At 39.2% G+C, this 12,413-nt stretch overlaps 1 protein-coding gene across 2 annotated transcripts in view; it reads left to right on the plus strand.

Moving 5' to 3' along the window:
• mlphb (melanophilin b) overlaps window positions 1-11,987 on the plus strand; it is a 40,185-nt gene extending 28,198 nt beyond the window's left edge. For both annotated transcript variants that reach the window (XM_085374739.1, XM_085374741.1), the window contains exons 9-15: window positions 3,774-3,857; window positions 5,966-6,262; window positions 6,984-7,133; window positions 7,237-7,305; window positions 7,628-7,676; window positions 8,279-8,373; window positions 11,961-11,987. In XM_085374739.1, the coding sequence (XP_085230865.1) occupies window positions 3,774-3,857; window positions 5,966-6,262; window positions 6,984-7,133; window positions 7,237-7,305; window positions 7,628-7,676; window positions 8,279-8,373; window positions 11,961-11,987 (771 nt within the window). The remainder of the gene's footprint in view (window positions 1-3,773; window positions 3,858-5,965; window positions 6,263-6,983; window positions 7,134-7,236; window positions 7,306-7,627; window positions 7,677-8,278; window positions 8,374-11,960) is intronic.
• The last annotated feature ends 426 nt before the right edge of the window (window positions 11,988-12,413 follow it).

A 12,413-nucleotide genomic window follows, 5' to 3' on the forward strand; every position in this document is an offset into this window, starting at 1 on the left:
GACTCCAGTGATTGCAAAACAAGCCCAATTCAGCCCTACAGAACCGCGCTGACAGTGTATATGAGATTATATGAGATGTTTGTGCTGATATACTGTGCTTGGTTTTCCCCAAACATTGTGCTCTTTATTTATGGACAAATATCTCCACTTTGGTCTCGTCTGTCCAAACGACATCATCCAGAAGTGTTGTGGTTTGTTTAGATGCTGAAGCTGTACTGCCATGTTCAGAAGAGGCTTTCTCCTGGCGACCCTTCCAAAAAAGCCATACTTGTTCCGTCTTTTTCTAATTGTACTGTCATGAACTTTAACATTTAACATGTCACATGAGGCCTGTAGAGTCTGAGATGTAGCGCTTTGGTTTTCTGCAGTTCCTCTCAGCATTGCACAGACTGACCTTGGGATAAATTAGTTGGGACGTCCACTCCTGAAAAGACTGTTCTCAATACTTTCTAACTGTGAATAATTTTTCTCCCTGCAGAATTATGTCCCTCATATTGTCCGGAATGACCATATTTTGCAGTTTATCAGAGGTTGTATTCATCTAATTTTAAAACCTGCATTGGTCAAATGGGACAACAAACTGTAGTGTTAACATGATAAACTTTATCTTGTTTTGAATGGGTTGTATGGGTTCAAACTTCATACCAAACTCAGCATTTGATCTGATCTGGTACATACATTAATTGCAGTGTCGCTTTAGAGGCACAGTTTAGAAAGAACACAAATAACAAGCTGATATTTTAAGCCTTTCAAGCAGTGCATGCTGGAAGTCGGACACAAGTTCTTCAGTCTGACGTGCTGAGTGATGTCGTGGAGACAGCTGCTAGATCAGAGGGAGGTTACATGCATTACATCAGTGTCTATTTATGTGTCAGTATTAAACACAGTCCCTGGAAAGGATTGAAGCAGTAACCGTGGCCGTTCTGTTCTTGTGAAGCAGATAGAAAACAGACTTTGTTTACCATTAGTCTGAGGAGGCTGCTTTGCTGACTGCTGTCACTAATCAATATGTCTGGATTTATCCTTGTGAATCTCAGTTTTCAGTTCATCTGTCTTTGAGGTGATTCAAACACAGTCTGGAGTTTATATGGAGGTATAACTCGAGCCATAAAAAGATTCTTTGCAGTTTTTAAAGATAAGGAATATAAAAACAAAGAAAGCAATTAAACTCTGTGATGGTGAGTAGCCATGAAAACAGAAGGAATTATCCAGCCTACCTGTCTCCCTGCGCTGATTTATACCTTCGATAAGTTGTGTCATGGTAAATTTGTCTCACAGCTGGGCAGCACACTGAAGAGACATGCAAACAGGATACAGTGGAAAACATACAGCCCAGACATGTCTTTGTCAGATATCAAAACCAGACGTGACATTTCTCATCTGACAACAGTCACTCATCTTGCATACAGGTGCTGCTGTCTGTTGTCTTGGTATTGATTTGGAGGCCAACAATAGAACCGAGTGACATCAGCAATTTGATTATTTGTGGAACATCAAGATAAGTCAGCAAGCACAGACTGTATAAGCCCAGGGCACATGTGAGGTAAAAACTTTACGGTATGTTTAATATACAGAAGAGGGAAAAATTAAAGGAATAGCCTGAATGAAAGAGCAGAGAAGCATAACACATGTGGACACTTCCAAACAAGGCACAAAAGCTCACTGATGAAAATCATATGAATCATCCTCTGTGACCTCCAGTCACCAGATCTGAACCCAGCTGTATGAGATTATGGATAGCAACACCACGTCAATCAAGCCAACCAAACAGTTTTATGGTAAAACCTAGTCATTTCACAGTCCCTGAAAACTTGGTCTCAGATTTCTTTATAAATTCAACAAATAATCAAACAACAGTCAAAAATATGCAACATATATTATGGAATCTGACTCAAAGTCTTGAATATAAGTCTTGAGGACTTTGCTAACATTTTGTTATCAATGTTTCTACATCAGTGTAGCCAAAGAGACAACAAGCAACAAGTTATAGTCCACCTAGAGGAGGTGTACACATGTCATTGCATAATTAGTTTTGCAAGAATTCCAAAGATGGGAGTGCCACAGGTGGTGTCCTGTTAGCAAACTCCCAACATCCTGCAAGAAATAAAAACACAGAGATAAATATAAAACCTAGAGTAAATACATACCTGCTCAGTGAAAACAAAGCAGTTAATGGAACTGAGAGTTCACATAATATTATCCATTATCAATATATGGGAGTGTCTGAACTTTGCATTCAAATATTTGCACAGCTGCAATAATTACAATTGGACTTCCCTCTTGCACGGTCTGCAGGCATCCTGTCAGCTTCTAAATGTCACCCTATCTTTATATGTTTACATGGTTTTAAATGAGTACATTTATAGATTTAATAAAGACATTAAACACAACTGGTCAACAGTGCTCACTACTGCGTCGCAGGTTTATTCAGGCTTATTCTGTATAAAAATGTCCAGAACTAAAAAGAGGAGCCAGTACAGCTCTGCCAAAGGACTCCTCCTTTGGCTCCATTGATCTGTTGACTTTCCTCATGACTTTCTCAGTCATTAGTTTCAAGGTTTTTTTTACAGAATATAATGTCTATATGGATTTGCTTTACAACATCACATATTATAAAACTGTAGCTTTGTCAGGTTGGCTGTGGCTACAATGTAGCTTGCCATCACCAGTGTGTGAATGTGTGTGTGAATGGGTGGATGACTGGATATGTAAAGCACTTTGGGGTCCTTAGGGACTAGTAAAGCGCTATATAAATACAGGCCATTTACCATTTACCATTTCTCATTTAGGGCCACACCTCGCTCATCACATACGGTTTCAATAAAAGAACAAACAACATAGCAAAATGTAACACTTAGAGTGGCTACTTGCATCTTTTATTTACAGTCAATGGTGACAGAGTAATGACAACTCATGCTTATGCACTGATGAAAAGAATGAACAATTATAGAAAAAAAACCTTGATTTTCCAGTGTTTTTTAAAATTGTATTTACTGTCTTTCTCTTTCTGCCTTTAACATCAATCCCCCCTGACCATCTGAGAGCCATAATGCACCACAGCAGTTAAATAATTATGTTTAGGTTGTTTGCCTAAGTTTAATATTAGTATCAAGAGTTTGGATTTTTTTTAGGAGGTTGAATTTGGATGAACTGTGAGAGGAATTTTTCTTGTGGCAAGACATCAAAGGTGCATCAGATGACTGTCTGCTTGACTTCCTGACCTAAATATGATTCTTCATGTACCAAGGAGCGATCTCGTGTAGAGAAAATATTATTCCATTATGGCCAATTATCGAAGGGAACATTTAGTCTTCAGTTTTGTACACGAAGAGCATTTTGTGCAGTGTAATGTGAATTTGGTTAAGTACTTTTAGTTTAAATATATTTTTCTGGTTTCTTTCATCCAAGTAAATTTAGACATTGATGAAATATGGTGAAATCAGATTTGGGGACGAGTTGATATCCAGACAGCTCACTCTGATGAGAACATGTGAAACTGTAGCTTAACCATCTGCATATTTGGTGCCACTGTGTTTTGATTGGTTCAGTATGAGTCAGAGTGGTTTAAGACATGCATTTGCTTTCATAGCATAGATGTGAGCAGTACCATTTAAACCATTAAGTGTCCAGTACTTTCATGTTTTGAAAACTATACATTTTTTGTAATGTTCCTTACGTTTTGTGTTATTTTGGGGTTTGTTTGTTTTATGAATTAATATTTCTTAATTCTGCCTCTATATGTACTTTCATTTATTTCTTCCTTTCTTTCTTAGATCACTGACATTAACAGACGGATGTCAGCAATTGAGACTCTTCTGAACCGCTTGGAGCAGAAAGTCACCTCAACATATGACCAGGTAAATCTATCAGGTGTCAAGAGTACAGCTGCCAAAATTTCATGATCAGCATCTCAGCAGCAGCCTAGAAAGAAATGAGTGAAGCTTAAAAGACTGAAAGAACCTGTTTACATCTATAAAGCCATGGTTAGAGACACTGTGCAGTATTTTAGCATAACAATGTACAGACTAGCGGATTTTCAAATCACTTAAAGCCTAAATTTACATGAAAATAGTTAAGACAAATTACATCTATTTTATTTTATTTTTATAAATAATTTTCTATTTTGAATTTGATGCCATGCCAGTACCAGCTAAAAGTGCACGCAAACTTCACTTTTATTAAGTCACAATTTGTCAGGGTCATGGTTATACTTGTTATACCGCCCTCAAGTGGCCAAAACAATCAGTGCAACTTTAAGACAAACACACTTGATGTACCTGCATGAAAACTTGATTTTTTTGAAGGTATTTTCTTTCAAATAAAGAAAACTAACTCATTGTTCATGCATTGTGCTAAAGAAAGGAGACACACACTTACTCATATTTCATCATCCTCTAATCAAATGTGTGATCTCAGTGGGTTCAGTGTCTGTCTTTAATTGGGCCGTGAGCTCTCAAACCCACATCAGTATCATCACAGACTGAGCCAAGCCGCAAAAACAGCAAACCAGAAACGAATGTAGAATTTAGACTCAGTCGCTAATTAGTGGCTATTCAACTTCAAGTGCAGCAGTTGATTGACTCATGCTTTTCCTCTTTTTCTTGTGGCAAAGCACAGCTTAAATCAATTTGCATATATCTTATGTTCTGACTGTTCTGTCTGCACGCGATAAGTCTGCATTAATGTCCATGTGATCAGTGAAGGAAAAACAGAGTTCTTGTGCTTTCAGACATCCATGTTCCAGTTCTTGTTTAGGATCATTACCGAGTGGTCAGAACACAGCTGGACAAATGAATGTGTCTATTGTAATCGGTACACTAAGCTCTGCCCACTTTCTGTTGTATCTGTCTATTCTATTCGAATACTCCACATAAATAAGAACTACAGGTACAACAGATGCACAATCTTCCAGTTGAAAATCGTTGAATGATACATGAGAAATTCAAATGATAACCCTATATGCGTGTTCTGAACATGCTAGGTTAGAGGTTAGGACTTATAGACCCTAGTTTAAGTCTAGCTAAGGATCCTTGTTACATCTTCACAGTCACACATTGGTTAGAAATGACACTTGTCTTTCATGCAAACTGAAAACAAGTTGTTATGGATCTATGAATCTCCTAAAGCAAGAATATCAGTTGAGACGATAGCAATTTATCTTAGCGACTTTCTAGTTTGTAGTGAGATTAAGACAGATTTGTTTCTGTGAGGGGCCAAGCTGGCCATCTCTCACTGCAGCACAGAGACTCTGCTCTCAGTGATAGTGCTGGAGAAAAGTTTGGTTACACTTTACTAGGCCTAAATGCTGACAGTGCTCATTGCCACACATGCAACAAGGTTTTTGCACATGTGGAAAAAATTTCGAGCATCCTGTGGCACTCCCCGTCACTGTTGTGGGTATGTCTGTATGAAGCAGTGAAGCAAAGTGATGTAAAACTATGTCTAAATGAAGTGATGGAGCCACCAAAGGGGTTTGCGTTTAACCTTTTCATGAGCAAAACAATGCTAGTGTGCTATTATACATTAGGCACCAATCAGATCAGATTAAAGCAGTGCTCTCGTGTTTGCAATGTGAAGCATTTGTCAAAATAATATTTGTAAGTGAATAATAGATAGAAGATGGTTGATTGGAAGTCAGGGGAAATCCTGCAAAGTTTCCCTCAAATCCAACGAGTATGTTAGGTTATAATTACATGGACTGTACCCGAGGCCACCAAAGTACACTGCAGTCTGTTTGTTTTTGGCCTGGAAAAGAAAACTGGAGTATGAAAACAGAAAAACATAATCAGTGATGGAGCACTTGTGTATTATACATCATGCATTCACTCTAGCAGTACATTTTAAATCAGTATAACAATTCCCATTAGGTTGACGATCCAGTCATTCAAGATCCAAAGTAAAAACATTAACCGTATGCTGTGTAGATTTGTCTCAGTCACATTGTCTGTGCTTTGTTCCCAAACAGACTTCTCCCACTCCCAGCAGCACCTCTCCTCTTCCTCAGTGGAACGAAGTGGACCTGGAAGAGCAGCAGCTAAGACAGAGGTTGCACGAGATGACAGACAATATCAGTGACCATAGCCTGACCTCTGATGATGAGGACGAGCCCGAGGGACCACATTCCTCCCAAGAAATCCTAGCATGGAGGAGCCCACAGGCGGATCCAAGGCCTTCCAAACTACCTATCAGACCAACATCCAGAGCCAGCATCGTGGTCTCCAGGCTCGAGGAGGAGCAGCCTCAGCAGACAGAATCTCTGAAGGTACAAATTCTGTGGCATTTTTATAAGAAATCAGGTTTTTTTTATGTACGCGCAAGCATTCATTACCAGTTTGTTTACTGACAGAAAGAGACATAAGCCGTGAGCATCTGGCTTGCTGCACTTACTAAAAACAGCATGGCTCATGAAATTCCAGCCGACCTCTGCTGGAAATCGGTTCAAGTGCACACTGGAATCATAAATCAAGTCACTCAGGCCTTGGGTTTATTTTTCGTCTGCAACCATCACTCCCAGATTGTCGGAAAAAGAAGACGAATTAAATTAATAACTTCTGCTTAGCTGCCGTGCTAAGTTTCCTCAACTGTTTTCACTGGCAGTTCCTTCCATTTAAGCTGCAGTGCACTGATGAGTCATGATGTTTTCACATCACTTCACTACAAGTTTGTTCAGCCAGCATTAGCTCAATTAATTTAATGTATTTAAAGTATCAGGTAACACTGGCTTTTAGTATCAGGAAAATGGACGTGGGACCAAACTTATTGAGCCGGTGGTCACGAAGAAGAACTGCAGATTTTGGTACATTTGATTTTACATAATTTTTCAGACCCCACTGTAAGCAGGTACCAATCAAGTGGCACCATTTAGCTATCACATAATTTGTTAACATGACATCATTTCAAATTTCATTAAGTTTTTTTGTTGTTGTTTTTTTTTTTTACCTGAAAATGAAAATTTTTGCTTTCTGACTGGACTTGTCTTCCAGGCTAATGACTCCTCTGAAAGCCTGGAGAGGAAGGGTCACCCCCTAGAGGAGGGATCAAAGGCAAGCTTCAAAGGATCAACTGCATTACTGGTTGAACTGGAAGACAAAGTAGCTCAAGCAGCAGCTAATGTCCAGAATGCCCAGAGTGAGGTGAGGGTTACATTAAAGGCTAAGTAAAGTTTGATTTGTATTGAAAATGCAAAGAGATGTAAAGTTGTGGCACATCCTGTCATTTCTTTCTTTTTACTCCAAGGTGTCTGACATCGAGAGCAGGATTGCTGCCCTGAACGCTGCCGGCATGTCCTCGGATAAAAAAAGAAAGGTAACACCATTAAATCACTGAGTTTCATATCCAAAACTGTTATGACAGAAAACATTTTCTTATACAACACCCTTTTATGTTTGTGTGAAATCAAACAAGTGGACACAGGCGTCATTCTTAGAGCCAACGTGTTTTCTGTGATTATGTGGCACGATGGTCTTTGATTTGCCTCTCAAAATAACCACAGATGTGATTTCTATGAGTAGGTCTGCCTATGATGAACATTTGTAAAGCATCGAGGTGCCAGAATGCTAATAGAATAAAAGTTTTCCCACATCCTAAATTTATGTTTTTTCTCCTTGCCTTCTGCTTTGTCTTGCAGTCCGCAATCCCGATCCAAGCCAAAAGACTTTCCTACAACTTTCCCACAAGTAAGAACTGACACTGCTGCCCCTGAGATCGATCCCCAGGGCATCACAGCTAACTCAGAACATCTTAACCTTTTGAAACTTAGAACACATGATGAGCTGCTCTATAACTCAGTGAACAGTGTCCTCGTTATACTATGGCTTTAATTTTCCCAGCTGGATAGCACTTCATCTGATTCATTGAGTGGAGACTTACCATGTGTCTTGTACTTTAAACAGTATTGTGTTTTTTTGTTGTTTTTATAAAGAATAGGGAGTATATCTAATTTTTTAGCATATTATGTTATTTTTTTTATCTTTCTTTGCTACTGAAAAGTTCTTTTTAGGCCAAATTCAAGTCAAGTGCTTTTGTAACCTGCTCTTGGACTTGGTGCCAGTTGTTATTTAAAGTTTATAGAGTGTTTCTAATTTACTTTCCCATCAAAGTTTTCCAATAAGCTTATTTTCAGCATCCCACATCTGGGATTTTGAAACATCACATTTGTTTCTAACTATTAGATTCTGGACTGAATCCCAAAAAGAGCCATAATTTGACTTTTAACTGTGCTTTGATAAAATAGAGCCTGTAGAATACAATGTACAATGCAGCTGATGTATGTTTCCAGACCAGGTGGACAGGTTTACCAGGAACTCCCTCTACAGGGGCTCACTGACACAGAGGAACCCAGTGGCAAAGGCCAAGACCAGGGCTGCCTGTGCGGTATGACCCCACCCTACGGTGCTGGGTGCTGTGAAGAGTTCAATTCCCAAACTACATAAGTGCCATTTGGAGAAAAAAAAGTGCTGCAACAAAACTGGCATTCGATGCTTACCAATTTTTTTTATGTGAGAAGATTGATTCCACTGTCATAGTTAATTTTACATTAAGTTGGGAGATCTACAGCCGTGAAGCTAAATTTGAATGTGTACTGTGATGATATTTTTTAACTTTATCTTGTGGTTGTTACAACTTCCTGGATACGTTTAGGAAAAGCAACATATTTAGGTTCAGGTAAAGGTCCGAAATGTAAAAATCAATGTGGAAACATGCGGCTGATTTATCTGAAGGCCACCAGATGGCAATTGGAGTGGTGTCAACAAAACACTCCACTACTAGACGTCTATAGGAAAACAGATTTCTCTCTCTGGAAATAGTTTACTGCTGAGTTTATGGGCTCAGTCACTAATTTTGGGTCATATTGAATAAAAAGATTAAGTCTGCTTGTATATATAGGTAATACAAGGTTTCAAAATTGAAAATTATGTGTGGTATCAAAGCCGATTTATGAAGTTATGAATCACAAGTGATTAGCCAATGAGCAGTCACAGTCAGGCCTGCCCTTCCTCGTCGCATCCTATTTTTTTGCAAAACATGCACATTTTGAGGCTTCAGAAAAGGTCGACATAAAGCAGTGGGTGACTAATCACACTGATCTTTTATACTAAAATACGTTTTTATACAGTAATCGATCCAGGCTGGGGTTTAATACCACCTTTAAAAAGTCAAATCCCTGCTTGTGCAGTCTCCCTTAATTACTCAGTCAGATCCAGCCCTCACTTTCAGAAAGCTTAATTCAAGGTTTTTGTAACTTGTCAGTCAAAAAAAGCTGCTTTGTAAACCTGCTCACTGTGCATTTTGTCCCATGTCATGAATGAATATGGATAAATAAAAAAACAAAATAAAGTGAAACGAGACTCCATCTGAAGGTGAGGATGCTAGAGATGCTCCTGAGCTGCTCCAGTGGATTTGTGCAAAGTTTAAGGATCCATGAAAGTGGATATCAATCTTCTCAACTAACCTCCATCACAAAACGTGGATTCATGCATTTTCCCAAATGTGAATAAAAATTCCTTTAGTAAAATGCCTTGAATATCAGGAATGAACTCTTCACGTGCTGATCACACCAGGCTTTCACTGCTTGTTTGATTTGAGCTGCTGGTGGTTTCTAGCTTTGTGGTGTTTTGAAATAATTTCATTTTTTAACGCATTTCCTGCTTTTTTTCCCCCAATCAAGTGCACACGTTCACATTTCCTGAATCATGTTTTTGTTGGTAAAGGAAAGAGTTAAATCTCATACTGGGTTAAAATTACTTTGTCTGAAATTAAGTGCATACGCTGGGATGTTTGATTACACAATATAATGGTGGAAAATCTCAGGGTAATTTTGATAAGAGAGAAAAATAATGGCATCAGTGATTATGTGGCTGTTTTGAATAATATAATTGGCTTCCTGCTTGAAGAAATATGCATGTCTGCATTACACTTTGTCTCTGAGTTGAAGGTACCTAAAGTCAATGATAAGAATTTTAAAAAGAGCCAGAAACAATATTTTCTGAGGCCTCCCTTGTTAAGAGAAAAAATGTGAACCTTAAATCACAGGAGGTTTTTTTTCTTTTTTTTTTTTACTTTTATCACTGTAGGAGCCTCATCCAGTAAAATATATCTCATTTTCAACACAGCGTATCGTCCAGTGTTCATGTCACGGTCTGGCTGGCAGACCGTGGGGATGTGGGGGAATGAGGACCCAAAACGCATGGTTCTGCGATGCAAACAGTGCACTTTATTTACAGTGAAGGCTGTAAACACAATAACTCCCCGATGCTCCCTTGAATCCCGTGTGTGTGCTCCCCTCCGACGTCTGTGCTCGTGCTCCCCGCTGTTGTGTTCTCGCACACCCTGTGCGTGCTGCCGTTCTGGTCCACTCTTCCACCTGGAGGGAAAACCACAAAAACAGCCATCAACACCAACCCCGGCGGGCATACACGAACTGCACCGTTGTACGCTGACTGACTGACTGACTGACACGCACGCGCACACACGCACACACGCACGCGCACACGCACACACACACACACACTTGGGTAGACAACTCAATGATTCCGCGCCGGTGGGAGCTCCAACACTCTCCTAAGTAGCTCCCCCGACGAGCCCTGATCACCAACAGATGTGTGGCAGGAACTTCAGGTGTGGCCAGTCCTCCTGCAGGGCCACACCCATACCCTGCCTGTACATATAATGAGTAGAACACCGAACAACACAGCATAGTGCAGAAAAACACACATTCCCAAATAATAACAACAACACTAATAATAATAATAATAATAATAATAATAATAACGGTCCATCCTGCTCACGGACCCCCGAGTCCTCCAGAGCCGGGTCCGTGACAGTTCAGCAGTCCTCAACCTAGTCATAGCCAGAGCAACCCCAATATGAACACACTGTAATTTGATCAGTGCTCAGCTTTTGCTCTACACACTGTTATACTTTGCAGAAGCATTATAAAGCATGTAAAAACGTGCTTATTTTCTCTTAAAAGTGGACATATTCTGCCTTTCCTTATTTTCTGTAATTAACATCATATACATCCAGGTGTTTGACTTCATATTAAATATGCCCCAAGTTTGTAATAACGTGGTCCGCATGTGTATAAATAATCCCTGTAACACAAAAGCTCAAGCTTCAGACACCTCTAACCACTGTTTCTAACAGTTTTTTTCTACTTTTGGCTCTGTATGATATCATGGAGAAAGAATGTCCCTAATTTGGTCATCTCAGACACAGAAGCCCCACCCACCTGCTTTTCAGCTCTTTACCAGAAAGCTGTCTTATGCTACAGCGACAGTGGGTCCACTTTGCTTTTATATATGAATATACAACCAGCTGTCAACCAGTTGGGTTGAATCCCCATTGCAACAAGATGCATTGCTGAAAAATCAAAGTGACTGAAGCTAATTACAATTGTTTACCAAATGCATACAAATACAGTTCGATCAAAGCCCAACCACTGAATTCGCCTATTGACAGGAGGTTTCCGCCGTCTTTTAACTTCAGTGTGGCTGAGGCATTAGCAGGAGGGTGGTCTTAAAAGGACAACAGCTGAAGTAATTTGTTTCAGACAGACAATGAACTGGCGGGACCGAGGCTCATTAGATAAATAAAATAAACAAGATGAACAAAAAATATTTTAAACTGTGATTCACACAAAGCTACCCAAGTAGAATCTAAGAATAAAACTATGCAGTTGGAAGTGAGCATCATAGGTCCACTATACTACGCTGTACATCTGTTGTCAATTTCGTGTTCCTTTCTTCAAGCCTGAGTAATCATTCACAAACCTCACAGCTTGCATAATGGCTCATAAGTCATCAGCAGGTTTATAAATATTTCTAACATGTATTAAACACATATTGATCTTTTGTCTCGATTGCTTTGAAACAGTGATTTCATTAACCCAATCAAAGCATTAAATGGCTGATTAACCATAATACTAGTCAATCAATATTTTTGTCTCGCTTTTCTTGCAGAAACCAGTAATGACCCAGGGCTCATGAGGAGGAGGCTGTAAAGCATTATTACATAATGCTTTACACACTGGAACTGAGCAGCAAAACATGAACTATTCACAAAAGGCGTGTTTTTGTTCTTTGAAACAAATGCATTTGAACTGACACGTGGCAACCAACAAACGGAGATCAGAGATCAATCAGTTATCTTTTCCTGACCATAGTGCAGTAGTTTATGTTGCCTAGACATAACAATGTAGTTTTGGAAATTTAACCAGAATCCAAATTAAATCCCTTTAAAGCTGGAGAAACATGACTTTGTGTACATATGAATAAGAATCTTAAATATGATATCAGACTGATGAAAAATCTTGTTCATGAAATTCATGTGCGGTTACACGGAAGTATATAAAATTTCATGAGGAACTTAGAAATTGCCGTACGACTATGTTGGTTTAGGTTTCCCACATAAAT

This window comes from Diplotaxodon limnothrissa, linkage group LG16, assembly GCF_057381915.1.
Source record: "Diplotaxodon limnothrissa isolate DT_005_m linkage group LG16, D_limnothrissa_male_GT1.1, whole genome shotgun sequence".
Taxonomy (NCBI): Eukaryota; Metazoa; Chordata; class Actinopteri; order Cichliformes; family Cichlidae; genus Diplotaxodon; species Diplotaxodon limnothrissa.